General features: G+C 43.4%; 1 protein-coding gene across 4 annotated transcripts in view; it reads right to left on the bottom strand.

The window, feature by feature from the left end:
• The window catches only part of VGLL4 (vestigial like family member 4), a 71,797-nt gene that overhangs the window by 5,442 nt on the left and 45,835 nt on the right, over nucleotides 1-20,520 (bottom strand). For 3 of the 4 annotated variants that reach the window (XM_072347564.1, XM_072347565.1, XM_072347563.1), the window contains 2 exons: nucleotides 16,596-16,785; nucleotides 1,044-1,266 (listed from right to left, as the gene is read on the bottom strand). In XM_072347564.1, coding sequence (XP_072203665.1) covers nucleotides 1,044-1,266; nucleotides 16,596-16,785 — 413 coding nt within the window. Of the gene's footprint in view, nucleotides 1-1,043; nucleotides 1,267-10,599; nucleotides 10,709-16,595; nucleotides 16,786-20,520 lie in introns of those variants that run through there. The other variant, XM_072347566.1, reaches the window with a different exon arrangement.

Raw genomic sequence — 20,520 nt, 5'->3', positions numbered from 1 at the left:
TTAGCCGCTTCGTACCTCAACATCCTATTTCCTCAAGAAAGAAGACTGTAATAAAGTTATCAAAGATGATAAAACAGAGGGGAATCTGCTGATGGGTAATAGGAATCAGCCCAAGTCAAACGCTATAATAGAAGAGTGTCAGCGCTGTTAGCTGCCAAGCTGAGAAGCAGCAGTCATGCTATCAAAGGGCAGCAGTGGCGTCACTGGCAGCCTGTCCCTTCCTCCTCTGTCATCACTGAACGCTGAGGGCAAAGAAAAGCTGTTCTGCACAGAATGATAACTGTGTGAGCTGTGCCGAATGATGCAAGAGACTGACACTGCTGTAAAGCCAGGCATCTTGGCGTGGCAAAACGTAGACCAGCGTATGAAGCCAACCGTGGTAAAAATGTACACAGGAGATAAAGCACACGCTCCAGTGTTAAAAAAGCTTTCAACAAATTGCATATAAAAAATCTGAGCCTCGGAGAGATCATCCATTCCAAGTGTTTACCCTTTGCAGTGCATCACTGGAGGGGCAGAAGGAAGGAAGAAAGGAAGGAAGTAAGGAAGAGCTTGGGTACACAGGCCAGTCTACGTTCTCAACACTGCAGTTCATCATAGTCCAAGCACTCACTGATTGCCAGTGGGAGCACATACAAATGCCCTCTACGTATGCACTGCATCAGTTATTGCCTGACAGGTACCAGAGCCTCACTTAGCCGCAGCAACACCGACTTTGTATTCCCAATTCAAACTCATGTGTTCACAAGCTTAGCAAAGCATCAGAAGAAGCAGGACAGCTAAGAAGTCTGACAGATGCATCTGAACACCAGGGATTTAATTCACGTTAAGCACACTGCTCAGTGTCATTAATTAATAGCTAACACTGCTCAGTGTGCTTCATTCATGCCTTTTTTAAAATACAGTTTGCCTGAAGAATGGTACTGCCTACCCACTGTATGTATGTACACAATATGCTCTGCTTATGGCTGGGAGGTCCTCACTGTGTCTACAGCAAGGATTTCTACAGCCCCCCACCTCCTTGTTGACCCAGAAGCCAATACCTGCTGCCGTTCCACAGAAGTCAGTGTAGGTGTGATGCCAACTGTTCGGGTAGCATCCATGCTGGTTTTGGTCAGTGTGAGAGGTTGATCCATGGTCAGGCTTGGGATTGAGGCATACATGTGATTGGCATGAAGGCTCATGGTTGGGGCAGCAGCCCTCTCTATCGGGCTGCGACTCCTCTCTCTGTGCTCCTTCCGATAATCTCCATTGGCAGTCTTGTTTCTAACAGAAGAAAAAAAGTCAAAGTTACTGTTTTTTAGAAGCCATAGTGAGATACGCTACATTGAGATACGCTACATTCAATCCCTTTAAGAAAGGCGGTGCATTTTGCTTGGGAGGGGTACAGCATCCCTCGGTGAGTACCCTGGTCTATCCAGCCACCTCCCAACAAAGGCAAGAAAACGATTCACACCTGCAAACTCTGGCAACCAACATTCATTTTCAGAACCCCTCAGAATTTCTGGAATGTCTGAAGAAGCTTTTCTAAATGCACTGAGTTAAAGGAACAACTGATAATAACTGGTCTCTGTTACGATCAGACACCTCCTCATTTGGAATACTATTAATGGCACTCTGCCTCCTGACACTGCAATATTCCCTAAGCACTGCTGAAGCCCAAAAGCTTATTTAGCCGAAGGACAGGGGATGGTAACAGCGAAATACGGTGATTCGGAGCAGGAAGAACAATTTTCAGAGCAGAAAATGAAAGAGAAGCAAAGTACACATCTCAGAACCGTTTAATTACCATTAATCTTCAAAAGAATAATTTCAAATTACCGCTGAACAGTAGATCTCAGTGGACACACACAATCAAGCTTTCCTTCACTGCAACTAAGACAACACTGATTTTGTACTCCTGTATGAGATATTTCACTTTACACACACAGCTACCGCCAGTGAGCTGCACCACCTCATGCATGGTGAACTGACACCCAGGAGCTCCGACGGACATTAGGCAGACAGAAAAGAAATAGACAAATGGTTTTCTAACAGTGGACATTAAGGTGTCCGAATACCACTTAATAGTGAAACAAGTTATGACTCCAAGAAAGTACTGCCTATTGCAATGCCTGAGAGTCAATGTTAACAGCTGAAGGGGGGAAAAAAGCCCTGCTAAGGGAGGGAAATGGGGAACCACAAAGCTTACTAACAAGAAAGCCATAGAAAAATCTCACAGGACTATACAAATGGGATAATTACTCAGACTGATGTAACAGCTGCTTGCTTTATGCTAGTTACAAGCAGACAACAGGACTGCAGTGCCCACTAGTTCCTAGTTAGTTGTAGATGACTGGAATCAACCACAAAGCCTAACCTGTATGGTTCCACAGCCAGTGCTCGAGATGTCCTCTGAAAACCAAGTGTTTCTTGAATCCTGCTTTGCAGGCCAGATTTAGATCCACAAAGCAGCACACACAGCACCAGGAAATGCATTCTCCCAGTGTTACATCTCGGTCCCATGCCAGCTCTGGTACCATTTCAGCTCACAAGCCTACTCCACAGATCGGCATTCAGAAGGAAGCGAGTTTAGGATTGCACTGCTCTGAGCCAATGACATGCAAATGTGTGACTTAACGGCAGTATAACAGATTCTATATTTAAAGCACAGTAGCCTCATCTTAAATTACAGTACAGAAAACATTAACTGAACATAAACTCTAAGCAAGTAAGGAACTCCATGAATAGCACACCTTGACGGGTTGCTTCTGTACCTGGACAGCAGCCCCTCCATGGCTGGTAAGTAACAGGTGAAAGGCCAGCGCTGCAGGCAGGGTTCGGGTGATGCTAATGGCTCGTTCTTCTCACTGCAGTGCAATGCCTTTGGTGTTCATGAGCCAAAATCTCAATGGTCAACTAAATATCCCTCGTCTATTGCGATTTAAACAACAATTTGGAGATTAAGACAATGAACACAGCTGCAGTAGATTCCTACTTGTCACTACTGCTTCGAATTTAAATAAATAAATCCCTGTTCAGAAAAAAATGCAGCTACACCAGGTTTGGGGGATTGGCTGCTTGTTCTGGTTTGTTGGGCTTTTTTTTTTTTCCTCTCTCTTAGAACTGGGATTTCAACTTCTTCATGCTGCATTTATAGTGGGGGGAGGGGAAGGTTGTCAAGTGCTGGTGATGAACAAACCTACTGGAATTTCCAAGCTTATTACACTTCCCATTTTGCACAGTATTTCACTCCCCGCATTAAACAAGCAGTCTCAGCCCTCAGTGTTGGCCAACGGGTCGTTTTGCCAAAAGAAACAAACTTTCCTGCAAAGATTTTTTGAAGAGGAAGGGATGGAGAAACTGGGAAAGGAATCTGAAGGCAGGAAGTAGAGCACAGCTTCCCAAAGATACCTAGAACCACCGAGTTATCTCAGTAACCTCTGCAGACCCAGCCCTTTCTGTAGGCCAGCAACTCCCTATTCCTAAATTAGAACCACCGTTCTTCCAAAAGCAAACAATTTATACGCGGCTCTTCAAAAATCCTCTCAATTCATCCACCTTAAAGCAAACACTTTTGGCACACACACAAAAAAAATGGAAAGTAACTGCAGCATCGACTTTCACATCAGGCATTAATTTTTGTGAGCCCAGCTCACCATTTTACAGCACTGCGCAGTAACACGATAGCTCTGCCCTTGTGAAAATAGCCCAGCACTTCTGAGTCCCTCCTATTTAAATATAAATAGCAAATCCTGCAGACATCTGACTCCACTTGTAAAACAATTGTACATAAAAATACGTACGCACAGAGTATTCATTAATTCAACGGCTAAGTCATGCAAGTTGAAAATAAACTTTGTGTTAGAAATGCCTTCGTGCAACTGAAAGTTTTCCCTCTTTTTATTACCAAGGGAAGCAATCTGAAAAATGAACTTAAATTTGCACTTCCCATCTGTAAAAGACGCAGGCAATTTGTAAATTAGAAATAGTTCTGTTCTTGCTATAAAGCCAGGCCACAGAGCAGTATGAACACTGTTATTTCATTAACTTCTGTAAAAACAGAGCGCAATGTAAATATCTCATTAGGATATTTTGTCTATTTTCCTTCCAAGTACAGCTATGAAAATTCTGCTTTGGAAAACTGTTCTGTTCTTGTTCTGTTATTAGATGCTTTGTCTGAAGGGGCAATCCAAACTGCATGCGCTTCAAGACAGCTATAAGAGGGAATCAGTTTAAAGATGCCACATGCGCTGAGCAAGTATAGAGATGCATCTCCTATTAGAAGGTAATGATATAAGATTCCACAGATGGATCCATGTTTGACAGGTAATTATAAGGTATACGCTAGAAGCTAATCCAGCTGTCCAAACTGTGGTATCATCCCCCAAGTCCATGTTGTCTTCAACACTGCCACAGGTAAAACTCTGCAGTCCATCTCTGGAGGAGAATACACCAGAGCATCTCCATTAGCTTAAAGAACAGCCACTGGCATCGGTGAGAACCTGAGCACCCCCAGGCCTCAGCATACACAGCACCCTCACATCCCCCTTTGAACAGTTTTTCAAGCTACTTGCAGGTTTATTTGAGCAAAATTATACACGACTCCAATCTGAAATTCATTTCTCCAGCACTTAAAAAACAGACATTGTTTTCCATGTTTCTCCCCAGTGAATCATAACCGAGGCTCCGGCACTTACCAAGCATCATGTGCTCAGATGGATGTCATACCAAAACCACACACATCCTGACTGTTAGCTGGAAGTCTGCTGCAGTTTGGTTCTCACTGTTTGTTAATTGAAAGCAATGTTTCAGCCTTCAGCAGGAAGCTGCTCAAAGGTAGCTAAAATGCGCTGTTCTTACAGTCTTTTGTACAACCTTTAAATGCAGCTGTTCTGTTCACTGGCACAAAGTGCTGGTAATTCACACTCATCCTACAGGAACCGCCTCACGCTGCCAATTGCTTCAGGAAAAGGAAAAAAAGAGGCCCACCGAAAGGGGACAGTTTTGCTTACACTCACTTCCAGCCCTTAGATTCTAAAGGAATGGATGCCAGAAGTATTACTGTACCTCCAAGGGAAGAAATCACAGACGTTTCACACTCCCTTTGGCAGCAGCAGAGCTCTAACCTGAAATGGTTGTACTGTAGGAGCGTTTTACTCGCAGAAAGAACAAGCATCCACTTAGAGTGCACGTGAGATGGTTTTCCTTCCACTAACACAATGTATAATACTGCCAACTGTAAGTCATTTCATTTGTGTAACTGAGTTCTAACTAATATTTTCAGCATCCTTTATAATACTCATTTTTTGACTCTATTGCACTCCTTATTCACAAATATTTCAGTTTGAAAGATGACAGCTGCTTCCGTTAAAGACTACTTCAGGATTTGTAACCCACTGATAGCAAGTATCCTCTTCACACTGTGGGGATCACTCCCAATAAAGCTCTGTTTACATGCATTAACTCTGTTATTGTGAGGTAGCAATGCAAGAATCAAACAAGACTTTTGAAACACAATGAATGACCCAGAGGGGACAAATCCTAAGTGGTCCTTACTCGGGATTTTTAAGCAATCTGAATTCCCTAAAAACAAACAAAACCTGAAGGTATGAACTAACAGTTTGCTCCCTGAGCATCAGCCAATTATCTGAAGCATTCATAACATGAACAAATAGCCCACACAACCCAAAACACTCTTCAGGACTACTGTGAAAGGCTGCCACCTCACCACACAGCCTGTTTCCATCCCGTCCTCTCAGTAGCCTTTTCCTTTTATGGCTTAGCACTCCATCCCCAAAGGCATCCAAGTAGGCATTTTGCAAGAGATTATTGTTTTGCAAGAACCATTTCCTCTGCAGAATCTGGATGGCTGATACGGTTTCCTGACAAAGATGGAGAACGTTTCCCTTTTTTGCCATTGCTGTTCTTTAAACATTGTGTCTGTACAGTGTATCCCCAACGCAGACAGGCCCAGGGCATCCTATTGTTGCCCTTCAAGTACCTGCAGCAGCTGGCCTACCTCTTGCTGTGGCTGTGGAGAACAGCTGGTGCTGACATACTCCTCCAGTGCAGCAGCTCTCCATGCAGCTGGCTGCAGCAGACCTGTAAGCAAGGCCTGCATCCAGCAAATCCTCAGCTCATTCACCATCCAGGTGTGTATAACCAAAGGAAGAAGCAGGTCACTGCAGGTCGATACATTTTCACCTTCCACCCCAGGCTACAAACAACTCAGCAGAGGCATCCAGGATTTCAAGCCCTGCCTGGAAGCTTCTCCATCCATCTATAATGAAACATCACTCTTCCCAAACGAGAGCTTTTGTTGTGCTGTATTTTTCAACTTGAGCATCATGCTCAGTTTGGAGAGTTAAACATCCTATTTACACAAGTTCTGTAAGAGTATGAGAAGTATGCATGCACCAAGCCCGGCTGCCTTTCCCCTGCTCTCTCCACCCCCTGCAGTCAGCATTCTGCAGTTCCCTGCCATTAAAAAAAAATCAATTCACTATTTTTTTCCCAGCTTAGTGCTACAGCCAGTGGAAAATCCTCTGAGAATTTACAGTAAAACCACTGAAATCATATTCACAAGAAATAGGATAACCTTACTTATAACAGATAGGTCATACTTTCTAAATTTATCCTTGCTAAAACAAGACTTTAAGAGTTAAAACTCTGCACTGAATAGTTACTGCCAAGTGTAATCAACCAGGAGAAGAAATTTCAGAGTAAAAGACAGAAATTAATAATAAGCCGTCCCATTACCGCCTGCCTGCAGCATGCAAAGCATTCAGATACAGAAGAGCTTCCCTTCCTGAAGGTTCAACGTTCACAAGGATGAAAGAATGCAGAACTGCATGATGTAAGACCTCAGTCAAAAGCCAAACCCACAGAACTGAAGCCGAGATCTAATGTACAGTACGATCAATTAAACACGACCTCAGATCCTATTTTTCTCACAGGATTATTTATTTATTAGTTGGCGTTTGGTCAACGTTGCCCCATCACATAGATAGCTGCTGTGAAAGGTGCCACTGCTTTATACTGCAAACCATTCCTTACATCCAGAAGCCAAACTGTGGGATTTATTAAATGAGGAACGATGTCACTGAGTAGATGCACGCACATCCAAGGTTATCTGTTTCCTTAATTCAATGCTTACAAAAAGAAGTCTCCTCACCTGCACATTCTCAGCTCTGCCTGCACGTCTCACCTCCCACCCCTGACATAAGCTCCCGATGCCACCAAAAATGGCTAGTTTTGAAGAATCTCAGTTTTCAAAGAGGTTTTACGTGAGGTTTTACCCACGATGCTATTAGCCAATTTTAACGTACAATAAATATCTGCTAAAGGTCTAAACTGGTGAGTGATCTCATTCATGCTCTGAAGTAACAATAAGCACAAACTGGACTGTTAGGAAACAGAAAAAAACACACCACAAAACTGCCTGATAAAGTGGAACAATGGAAGAAACTTCCAGCATTTCATTATTACCACAATAACAAGTGTCCAAGTATAACAGAACACTGCAGTAATTGTAGAAAAGTTGCCTAAAATGCACCATTGTGTCTCTGATTCCAGGAGTGTAAACATAAACTCAGTTCATCTCCTCAACATCCTGTTAAGATTTGGCATTTAGGTGGAAACCAACCACTGATGGAAGCTCTTATCAGCTCTGAGTTTTCAGCGATTGGAGGCAAAGAGCATCCAGCCAACTCTACAGGCAGGAGAAACAACGTGCTGGTCCTTTAACCTGAACAGCACATCCCTGGGCTCCTGTTCTCCTTACTGAGTGAACACAGGAACCGCACAGTTCTTGGGAGGGAGAAAAAAAAGTAAGCAAACCTTCAGGATTTACCTGATTGCACCACATTCCCACAGCTCACAGAACAGCAGAGCAGCTCCAACAAGCTGCACAACGCTACCAGAAAAAACGTGACGGGAAGAACTATTTCTGCCAACTGTGAAAGCCAAAAGGCAGAAAGATGTGAATGCTGCTGAAGCTGAAAAAGGCCCCGCTGAGGATCGGTCTGTGCTTAGAAGTACTACAGAGTACTGGGTTTTTTTGTTTGTTTAAAGCTAGTTGCAGCAGAACTGCAAAACTCACACAGATCGATGCTGAAACTTAATGCTAGGGTTGCCAGTCACATCCAAGAACTAAGGCTTCATTTCTGGCTCTAAAGCAGATGATGCAGAGGTACCGCTGTACGTGAGTGATTGAAGGCACAATAATCACTTTCTGAGAGCCAAATGAAGCTGGTGATAGAGAGGGGAGCCAGCCACTGTTCACATCTGGAGTGCAAGCCAGTCTACTGCATAGATGGAGATGAGCACACCATGAGCAAGAAAGGGAAGTCACTGCTGGAACAGAAAGTAGAAAGATCTGCATAGAAGCCTGAACTGTCGTATGTTCATAAGGAATTCCAAATTACTTAGAGAGGAAAAGCATCCAGAAAAGCAAAAGACAAAACGCGAGGTTGTAGAGACACTCCAAGCTTTCTTGAAGTTTCTAATAAGCAGGAAGGAATATCTGATAGGAAGAGTGAAAAGGCTTCCAGGAACACAGAGAGCTTACTGCAAAAAACTCAGAGAGAGCTATAAAACGATTAATTGGTACCCAACTGCAATGCCCACCACCCAAGAACTTTTGGCAGGCAATTCCTCTTACATTCTACCCATTCATATGCTGGGTCACGTGCAGCTTTTACAATTCAGCCATGTTAACATCCTTTTGAAGTCAAACTTGGCACATGCAACAAGCCTTTTGTACTGAGTCACTGGAAAATACTGTAAAAACTATTTATGATCACATAGAGAAAACTGTGGGCCAATGTCAGGAGAAAGCTTGCATATCAAATACACACGGCAGCGGGTCATGCCCTAGTGCAACAAGATTAGCCACATACATGTGTGCTCAGTGTTGCCAGGGTACATCAGTCTGTTCTGCAGGCTCTGGAAAAACTTGGTGGTGTTGAAACTCAATGGTGAAACTGCAGAACTGTTAGAGGAGATAAAAAAGGGCAGTTACATTTTCTTACGGCATTTTCTGGTAGTTCCTTACAATATTTTCTGCTTTTTGATTTGAACTTTCATTGCTTACCGCGGGTCATGCAACTATTTTTTGCAAAAGTTAGGAAAAACCAGCTTAAATCAATCCAAGAACCCCAAATCTGCAGAAGTTGACGGGCTATCATTTAGTTCAATCACATAAAAGACTGCAACAGGCACGATCAGCAGAGAGGGACAGATATTAATCGTTGCCTTCAAGTAGATCCTCTGCAGAGTAAAAGATGTCAACAGCACGAGAACGGAAAATTTATTTAGGAAGAGCTTGAACAACAAAAGCCAATGTGGAAATAAAGTCACACTGCTGGAATTAACCGTGTCAGATCAGCAGGAGGTAGGAGGACAGAGATTTGTTTCCAAGCTTTAACAATCCTGAAAGACAGAAAAAAAAAGGGCCTGGGATCATTAACGCCTAGGAATGATGGTCCCTACCCATCAGATAGGCAATGTAATGTTAGCTGATGCAAAGCAGGGAAAGCTGGAAAAGTGCATTCATTCACTTTGAGAAACTAAATACTCACAAAACAGTCTTTGCACCCTTACAGTAAGAACAGTGTTTGAAATTATGATTTTTTAAATATTTTTTCATTGGCTGTCTTATAAAAGCAATACACATATTGCATTAAAACTTGATTGAAATTGTTCATAATTGCTAATAAAATCTGAATTGTGGCAATCTCTAGAAGCACTGTAAAGATGCTAGCAGCTTCATTGCATTTTGCACAGCTGCTCACAGCAATACAGTAAGAGGCTGATAAGCAAACCAACACCTAGAAATGCCAGGTGCTCCGTAGTCGAGTTAAAGGCATCAGATCCTACAATCAACAGCAACATCTAAAGCCTCCCTTAAGCCAGAACTGAGTTACAATTTAAATGACAAGGAAAAGCATTCAGGGTTTATGTTCACACCCTGCTTACGAGACTGATCCACAACAGCCAACGTTAGGATGGGAACTGTGGCAGAGGGGCTCAGGGCTTCCACCGGCCTCGTCCCACGGCCGCTACTCGGGCACGTGGCTGCACGGCTCGTGCGGGCCAGGCCGGGGCCGCGATGGGAGCACAGGCACCGACCTGCACTGACCATCGACTGCTCTATTACGTACATCTGCGGCACATTACAGACTCCACGAGGCGGCAATTCGCGCCCTGCGGCTTCTCGCAGATGTTTTGGAAAGTTTTTCTCATGGCTGCGGAGAGGCGCCCACCCCCCGCTCACAGCCGGGCCGGGAAGCGCAGCTCAGCTCAGCTCAGCTCAGCTCACACAGCGCCCGGCCGGCAGCACGGCACGTTCCGCCGCAGCGTACGAGCACTATTTACATGGTGAATGAGAAATCCTGGAGAGCTGAGAGCGGCACCGCCTGTTTACAGCGCCGGACGGATTATGTAAGAAACGTAAAGCAGCGCTCCGCTCGCACCGAGCAGCGCGGCAGCCTTTTCCACATGGCCGAGCTTCCTCTGCTCCGCTCCGCTCTCCCGCCGGCTCCCCCTGACCGACGGGGGCCGCCACGGGGGCGGGAGGCGGCGGCGCGGGGCCGCCATGCGAGGCCCGCTACTAACCTCAGGGTAATCATTGCCAGGGAGCGCGAAGGCGGCCGCGTCCTCCCGCAGCCCGCCCGGGGCCTCACGAACTTGGCGAGCGGCTGCGGCGCGGAGCGCGGCGCCCCGTCACGATAAGAGTCCCCGCCGGGCGCCGGGACAGCGCGGCCGCACGGACCCGACGGCAGCTCCGCTCGGGGCGATGCCGGAGCCAGGGAGGGAACCGCGACCGCAGCGCTGCGACGCCGAGAGCGGTGCGAGCGGGCGGGGGGATGCGGGAACGGGTTAAAGCCGGGAGCGTCTCTTTGTGGTAGTACAGAGGGAGAGAAAATGAAAGGAGACCGGCCGGGGGAAAAAAAAAACCACGCACTTATTCAACTAGAAATTAATGTAACGTTTCAGTCCAAGTCTTACCCTGACAGAGTCATTGTCTATAGCAACCGTGTCCATAACACTCTCAGTCTCAAGAGCGCAACTTTCTAGTAAATGGCACATCTGTCAAACTGCAGGAAACATCTGGGAAAATGGTTAAATAAAAGAGGTGAGATTAAGCCCTTGTTTCCATATGGCTGGGATACACAGCGAGGGTATGTTTGTCAGCGGTACGGGCTCTTTTCTACCTCTCGTGGTATCGGGCTTTTGGACCAGCGCTGATTTTCACCCCGGTGTAGTTACATAACTTCTGCAATGCAGAATTTCCCATCAGTGAGAATGAAGCAAGGCCCCCTGGGATGGCAGGGCAGCAGCAGGGCTCCGTGCTAAGCACACTGCCCAGTGCTGGCACAGCACTGCATGCTCACTGCAGCCAGGAAGCTTCATGGGCACATCCACATCCATGGAGGTTTTATGCCACTTTACCAAAAGGGAAGTCAGGAACAAGTCTGGACCTAGCTAACAAAACCTTCCTGTTTGCAAGTAGACAGCCTTATCACTGCCTGCTTTTTCCAAGTACTTACACACACAACCAAATTTTGGCAGATCAGATCTTTCTGTGCACAATCAAAATGCTCTTAATTCAATTCCAAGCCCAAAACTGCCCATAACAAGCACTGCACGTGTGCTTGGCTACCACCTCCTGGGCTGAACGGGATTTGACTCCTCTGAAATTCCCCCTTAAGGACGTTTGCAAACCTCAGTGTTAAATATTAACTCAGACACACCGAGACTCACTAAAAGTTCCACTTAATGTACATTTGTTGGAAGCAATTTAATAAGCATGAATGGACTGATCTCCATTAGTAGTTAAGAAAATCTAATTTTGGTTTATTGTTCAAGGAGTAGAAGGAAAAAAAAAAGAAAAGGAAACCTCTGGAAAAGCAATTTGAAACCTGCTAAGCAATCCTTTGTCTGCTGTAACCAACTGGAGCCACAGTGTGCCAATGGCACGAGGAGTGCACAGACCTTCAGCTTCAGCAGAATCTCTTGGCAAACACCAGGTTAACTGCAAGTACTTCAAAGGCACATTCATGTTAGGAGAACTCCTGCAAGCAAATGTGAGGCACTGGGTGTTCAGAGTTGTGTGTGGGTTGTTTTCTTCTATTCTCATTTGTCACAATACAATGACAGTGTAAGCACATGTTTTAATATCCCATAAAGCCTGTTACAAAAAAGGCAGTTAAGAGCAAAAAAACTTCTCTGAAACTCCCACACTACCTCTGCAGCCCAGTTCTAAATCTTTAAGCCTTGCTTGGATCCACAGCCAGCCTCTGCCACAACAGGGATCTGATGCTCTACACAGCATTTCAACCTTGTACCCTCTGCCTGAGAATGCCAGAGAATAGCAGGGAAGGAGGTGATGGGGTCTCTTCCTCTAATAATGAACGTGGTTTATTGATTGCTTCAGATCTCACTCAATTCCTTGCCTTGAGCTACTGCAGGCTTGAAGAGGACACAGCTGACCCTGCCTGGAGCAGGGGGTGAATGAAATGATTTCCCAGGGCCTAACCTGAATTGTACTGTAAGTTTCAAATGCAGATAAAGAAGAGATTTTAAATAAGTAGCGCCAATGTAACTCCTACCTCATCGCTAACTACAGTGAGCAAACTCCACTGGATAGCTCAGTTAGATGGAAGCCTCAAAGATCACCAGAACCTCTGTTCTATCACTTTTCTATCTACCATTTTTTTACTACAAGAAAGATCCGAACCACGTATCGTGCAAACCAAGAGGTCGTTATTCTTATACATCTACCTAACGTATGCTAATCTTTGTAGTGTAATAGTTTTCATACAGAAATTAACATTTGTTGCAGCCCTGATGCCACCAAGCCATACAGGAATTGGTGCCAAGAGACAAAGAGGAAAGTGCTCTGTTCACAGTGCTGTATCTCTGTACAGCCTCAAACCACATTGCTGCCTTTCAGCCTGATACACTCCATAAGCAAAGAAAAGATATCACTAACTCAAAATCTGAATGCTTTTGAAGATGTCCACGTCATAAATTCTCCCTAACTGTAAACACAGTGATGTGATACCACAATTTGCTAGCATGCAAACTGCTTTAAAATCACCGCAGCACAGCTATGAAGTATTACCCATAACTGCCCTGTTCCAAACGCAGTTATGTTCCTTCTCGTTCCTAGTAAAATCAGAGCAACAGTAACAGCCCAGTGGCAATCTCCATAAAAACAAACAAACAAAAAGTTAAAAAAAAGAAGAAAACAAAAGGAGTATTTCTGTGCTCCTGGCATTCACCGACTTGATCTGCTCTTTGGCAAACAAAATGCCACGAGAAGAAACTGCTATCGGACTTCTCAGTTCCCTGCAAGGACTCTTAAGGCAGAAATGATGCCTGCTGGGAAAAGGCTGATGTCAGCTCTTAAGAGCTCCCTGCAAGGATAAGGAGGCCTTTGTTTTCAGCTGAACTGTGAAAATGAGAAAATGCCTCCAGCCTGACAAACAAGAAACCCACATAACATAGGTCAGGCCTGAGACCTTTACTTAAAGGTACAACACGCTTCATTCGCACTCCACCTACATAACAATGCCCAGATACAGATCATTTCATACAGGAATTGCCACGAAGTGCTAAATACACCTTGGAAAGGCAATAAAGAGACCTCATTTGCTAAGAAAGCCTGCTGTAGCTCCAGCCCCTTACCAATCAAATTCCTCATGACTCTCCTCTAAATCGAGATGAATTTAGAGAAGTCACAGGAGAACAAAGGCCTGTTCCGACATGAGGCTTAAAATAAACTCACTGCTGGTTTACAGAGCATCAGAAAATTCAGTACACAAAGCACGTTTTACTTAAGTAAGACTATGCTTCAGTGAATGCATTTTGAGCAAAGCATTTGAGAGACGGACAAGGAAGCGTGAAATGCACACAAAGGGATTTCATACCCCAGTGCCTAGGTTTTAACGGGACATGGAAGTATGGTTTTCATCAAGTGAGAAGTTTGTGGGTGTCATTTCCACAACAAACATACAGAAGCTGTACGAATACAGTCCGCACGCTGCCATGAAGGACAGATCTTAACAATCTTTCTGCAAGGTCTCAGCTATATTTTCCTTTTTATCCCGAAGCTGAGAAGTATCTCCCCTGAAAAACAAAGCCTTCCCTAAATTTCTTCTTTGCACAGGAATTTTAGAAGCACGATAGAATTGCCAGGGCATACAATTCAATGCACTTCGAGCCCTCTCCCTACTCCCCTAGTTGTGTTTTGTCATGATAAAAGAAAACATACCTGAGTACAGCCCGGAATGAACTTCATCTGAAAGATACATTTGGGAACTACACCTGAGCAAGGATTATCTCAAAGCATTCTATTTCAGAACAAAAGGCTGGAATTGCTTAATTTCTAACAGAATATCCAAAGCACGGATGTGGATTCATTCCCATCGATGCACAGTGCTGCTAAGAGTTAACATCAAATTGCTGACAAAAGTTCTGCTCTTTGTAAAGAACCAGGGTGCCCAATTCTCATCTTATTGAATTACATTTCCACTCATAGTATGCTGCTGGTAAGAGGATGAATATTCAATTGCTTCACAGTTCTACCAAGATGATCACAAAGACCCAGATGTCTGAACAAGAGATGCTTGTGGTTATAAAGACTACTGCTTTCCAAGCACAGACTTCCAGATGAACAAGATATGTCCATTCTGGACAGTTAGAATAACTGAAGACACTTAGCCAGTGGAGCAGAGATTTAACACTGCTATGTGGCAAAGATGTGTCTGATACTGAACAATTTCTGTATCACCAGCAGCCTCCTCCTGTGTGTTTGGGGCACTGAAACCTGGAAAGCTCAAACTGCAAACTCTAAACCTCACCCTTATAGTCCAAGTCACAAGAATGTATTTGCTGTCACACTGTATCAGTATCAAGGACAATTCTCACGAATTTGCTTTTTCATATTGAATATTATCAAAACTGAACTTCTAGAAGCTCCAAGTCACTACTAATGGAGCACCGTTACTGTGTTCCATAAAATACTTGCTCCTCCAAATTTTCTGCCTTTTTGTCAGTGCAAACAAATCAAGCTCCTACAGCACGTTTCTCATACCCAAAATATTTTACCACAGTTCTGTAAAGTTTGAATAATCCACTTCAACTGTAAAATTAGAATGAAAAAACATTATCTTAGATCATGATTCATATGCAGTAGAAGCTTTAACTGAAATGGATTAAGTCCCTAAGTCCCTAGACAGACACAACCAGTGTTTTTCACTAGCAGAAGATGTGCCTTTCGCATACAAAAAGAATGCATTGAGTAAAAACGTACCATAGTAGGAAAGACTATGTCTGAGCGATCACGTGGAGTAACTGCCTGCATCTTTCCTTTTGAATGCTGGTTGCACATGAGCCTGTTGGTTCAGACTTCATTATTTTTATAGTCTCCACTGCATAAAGTGTTATAACGTACGTAACTGCCAGCTGTGTTTTATTTCATCACTGGCATATGAATTTTTACAAATCACACCTTTTCCCACAAAGTTACATAATAATTCAAAAATGCCATAAAATTCTTCAGATGCGTCATGTATGTATGCCACAGAAACGGAGCATGCAGTTCTTTCCAGTACCACCATTTTCAGCGCCAGGGCAAGGCTCTAAATAGTTAAGTTTTTAGGAGAGAGAAGGTATGTTGTAAATGAGAAGTCTCCCTCTGCTTGTGAGCTTTTATTGTTTTGCATTACTTCAGTGCTGGATTCCTGATTCGTAACAAATTCCAAGACTGCAGACTACAGGCCCAGCCTCTGACTAACACTATGGTGATTTATTTGAGGATAAATACCTCAGTCCACATCTTATGACTGAACACAACAGTCCACAGCAGAGTGGAATGCAAGGAATGCAGAGGCTGTAAGAGCTGAGGCAGCAGGGAACGGCACTCAGCTATCAGGCTGCCCTGGACTGCTGAACTGCTCCAAACACTTCCTCCAGTCAAGAATGAAAGGAATTCTCTAAGCCTGTACTTCATGCCAACCAGACCTGCATTCCTAAGAATGCACACAGCAAGAATGGCATTTGATAATTACCCAACACGTGCACCTAACTTATCAACACCTTACCTGTATGAAAAATTCCACATCTGACTGTCAGAGCTGGAGTGCAATCACCCAAGTAATGTTTAGCAACAACTGCAGCTTGCCCAGTTGTCAAGGCAGACTACAGAGCAGCTGGCTCACAATCTCCTGGCCTCTGAAAAATGCAAACCACTTCTGTTTCTCCTCCTCCTGCTACCCCACCCCCAGAGTACAGACTGCTCAGAATCTGGGGAAGGGAAACGAGCAAATTACAAAGAACACAAGAACAATGCTTTAGAAACTGCAAGGTTAGTGTATGCATTTTGTTACAAAGTTAAGCTAATTCCTGTTGCTTTGTTGTATGCAAACCAAACAGGTCATCGCTCATCTAATCGCATCAGCTTTTGTGCAGAATTTCCATGCAATTTGGAACAAAGGCAAGATCTACCAGGAAGATTTAGACACAGTATGATTTTAGCACATACAGAGATGAAGAGGACAGCACTACATTCTGTGAAAGAGAAGTAATAAAAGCAGGACACTTACAGATGCGGATTGAACATTCGACTCATTTTAGAAACATGTTCATTTTCACAGTCTATCTCATCATCCCCTTGGTCCATGCTGAGCTTTCTCTTATTGGGGCTGATCGGAGGAGGGCCTGTCCGATGGTTGGTTAGAGCAGAGGATACTGGGAGAGACTGCATTCTGGGCTCACCTCTTAAAGCTGCTTCACCTACAGGAAAAAGACAAGTGAAGGTGAACACAACAGGGAAAATGAGGTAGAACACAGTGTTGGTTTTTTGTTTTTTTTTTAAATAAAAAGCTTGCAAACAAAATTCCCAAACAGGTGTCAGGTGTTCAAAGGCTCATTTAAACACCGTTATAAGATAGTAGAAGCCATACATTAGTGTTTCAAGCATGAACAAAGCAACAGTTGAGAAAAGGTAATACAAGAGGGGTCATCTCACCCCAGATGATCTGAAAGGTTGAACTAACACATCTTTCGAACAGCATTTCTATTCAGAAGCATTCCTTCTTACAAGCTGCCATTCCAGCATTGAACTTTCATTACCTCATTCTGCAAAGCATGACTATTTGCAATGAAATATGCTTTGTTCCTTTCCTTATGGTTGTGGTATAAATTCCAGGTACACATTTATGCCAAATATTCAAGATGTAAAGCTGAATAAACATTGAAATTCTCGAGTTATTCTCTTTATAAAAAGCTGTCCAAAACAAGCTTGTCTGGTATATAACTATGTGAGGTAAAAATTAGGGAAAAAAATGGAACTTGCTTTTTTGCAAATGTAGGTTTGTCTGCAAACGTCCTTCCCTATACTTTCAAACTATGTTTGTTGCAATATACAGTAGAACATACATTTGCAACAGAAGAATCATACAACTTCAATTCTAAGAAAGGCATTTTTTTCCCACGAGACAGACCGGTGGTACTCAGAACCTGGTAAATTCTATATATTTTCTGATAGCACAGAAAATGCCACTCACAGCACGTGGCAGTTACATACAGACAATTCCAGAAGCGATGCAATTGGCTTGCATAGAAACACATTCATGCAATGTTACTATGCATACATTAAAATGTGACCACAATGCTCTTCCCCTTTCAATTAACTGTCTCACTGAACACAGGGCCTGAAGCACAGCGCTGCATTCTGCCTGCAGTCACAGACTGTACTGGAACTCACCATCCTTACAGCCAGGGGTCATATTTAGATCTCATAGAGACTTAAAGACATTTGAAAATGCATTTGAGGCTTTGAAAGGGGTTTGAGGATGAGCTGAATTAATCAGCATCACCTATTCTGGCAATATCCCTTTATAAAGTTACTCTTGCTAGAGTTTAGAAGTTGTATTTTTCCTACACTGCCAGAAGCATTTTGTTTTCTATGCGGCCATAATTTCCAAAACTAAAATTAGGATAAAGTTAACTTCATCTGCAGTCCCAAAGTAGCTGAGAATAGAAATCTTTGTGTGCCACCGCACATTTTCACATCATCGCTGAGGCAGACGATTTATAAAACGTTGACCTAATTCCACACAAAACAAACACTATTTTGTTGGAAAAAGGAGGAGTGAGGAGAAAACCTCCTGAATGTTTACCAGGAAAAATAAGCATTTTGCCAATTTTGTCAGCATAATATAAACTAGCAAATATACACTGACCTATAATACACCACAAGTCATGATTTCTATAAAAGACTCTGGCACCAGATTTAAATTGGAACTTTCCATCTCAGCTCTAAATAGTAAAAACTGCCCTACTGCAGATGCTCTGAGACAGAAACCCAAACCCCTCCTCTATGAAAGTACCAAAGCACCCTTTGGGAAGCACCCCTCCCCCAGCCACTGTAATGTCACACAGAGCTGTTATCAAAAAGACCTCTCATCTGAAATAGCCTTCCCCTCAGTACAGTATTTGCAGTTCAGCCCTTATGTTTTGGGTAGATGTCGATCATGTTCTGACACAGACTTTAGAAGTAAACCACATCACACTTGGTTTCTCTTAAAGCGGAATCTCTCTCACTTTGATAAAAAGTTTTATACAATGTCAAAAGACAGAATTGATCAATTCAGGTTCATGGTACTTTCATCCCACTCACATGCCACCATCCTCCTCTCTAGTACTTCAGATAACTTCTGAAGACTCAAAATTCCATTAAACAAGTTCCAGTTCTGCACCTAATTCCTCCTTAGTTCTCCCGACATGAACACGGCCCCTCTAAATCACAGAATCATAGAGAGCTCACATGAACTGACTGCTGTTTAGAAAAGACAATTTTTAGGCATTGTCCCATCTTTCCCTTTTCTCAGCCAACAACCAGGCGCCCAACACAACAGTTACCTCTACTTTTTCTTTATTAAAAAAAAAAAAAAACACTTAAAAACCCACATTTTATTATATGCATGATGACAACAGTGTCTATATACTAACATTCAAGTGCAAAAATCTGGTGAAAGTATTATTGCTGCCTCATGTTGGAAGTAAAGATTCATTTCAAAGAAATTCAGCAAAACATGGGTTGGCTTCTAATTAAAGCCTGTTGAATTTGATAGTGCATTTTCCTGACCACGAACTCACATGGTCTTCAGCACATATTCAACACTTCTTTTTTGTACCATAGGGCCATTCAGCCAAAGCTTCAGCTTAATGAGGACAGGTGGCAGAGGTGAGCACTGGGGCAGGAAGAGCTCCTTGCCTTTAGTCTGCAGGACAGGCAGGAAGACACCAAGCATCTCCCCCAGGCTGAGCCACGTGGCCAGCACCCAACAGGCACAAGGCAAGCAGGGAACAATGCCAGGCAAAAGTCCAGATAGCAGGGTAATCTTAAGAGGAAAAGCATCTCTCCATTGTACATAGGGATAAATTGCACGTTCATGGCTTATAATTTTGATTAGGGTTAAAACTGCTTTATATTTAAATAGAAGGTGTCTTCTTTCCCCACCACTTTACTCCTTCCCAAATCTGAATTTAAACCAGAGAGAGAGAAACCACAGCAGAGCCTATGACACAAGGCGCTGGTTCGCTGACTGCATTTGTCTCCCCCAGCTGACCGCACTCCATGGTAACCAGACTCACACCACACAACTGGCAAGACAACACTCTGATAAAACAACTCTGTTTTGTAAAATTCCCCAAGACTAAGCTCCAGTCTTCAAAATTCATTACTGTGAAGGCTTGTGTCTGCACTGCGACTGAAAGCATGGATAGCAAACACATTTATTGTGCCTCCCCCATAATACTTCCCTTTGTTTCAGTAAGCAGCTGGTGTGAGACACTCTTGATCTGCTGCTTTCTGATAGATCTATGTACAACTGTTCATACCAGTCTTTTTTTTTTTTTAATTAAAACTGTTAGGCAACACGATAAAACACAGACAAGCAAAACCCAGATAACAATGTGACGTAGCGTCTGCCTATATGCCAGCACTGCAGTAGCACACTCACTCAACAGAAGTTAATGCAGTCAGCAAGAACGTTCTTTATTTTAACCACTTAGCAGCCTAAACTGCAAGTGATTCAAACTAACACAAGCAAAGGAAACATTTGTAAAAACAGCATGCCTCTTTTTGGACATAAGCACCACCAAGATCGTTGGATCTTTAACACGATTTTTGTTTCTCTTGCAGTTCAGTCAGCAGTATCTCAGTCCCTACCGAAACGCCCATGCAATGCAAACATCACAACAGCAAAAGTCGTGTTTTCACAAGTGTGGATTTGACAGCGAGACACCAAAGGAGTCTTAAAATATGCCTGAGAACTCCAGGAGTTACCAATGATTGGGAAAAAAAAAAAGATATACCCTATTTTGGCAGCTAACTTCCTTCCTCTCTGACCGAGAAGCTCCGCACCAAGACATGGCTATCACATCTATCCCCCCTCCCAGTTTCCTCTTCCCGCTGGCTACTGTTAATCCATAAAATCTGTGCATTAATTACGATCCAGAAAT

The sequence above is a fragment of the Excalfactoria chinensis genome, chromosome 12 (genome assembly GCF_039878825.1).
Source record: "Excalfactoria chinensis isolate bCotChi1 chromosome 12, bCotChi1.hap2, whole genome shotgun sequence".
NCBI classification, from domain to species: domain Eukaryota; kingdom Metazoa; phylum Chordata; class Aves; order Galliformes; family Phasianidae; genus Excalfactoria; species Excalfactoria chinensis.
This window is presented reverse-complemented; position numbering and strand designations above follow the sequence as displayed.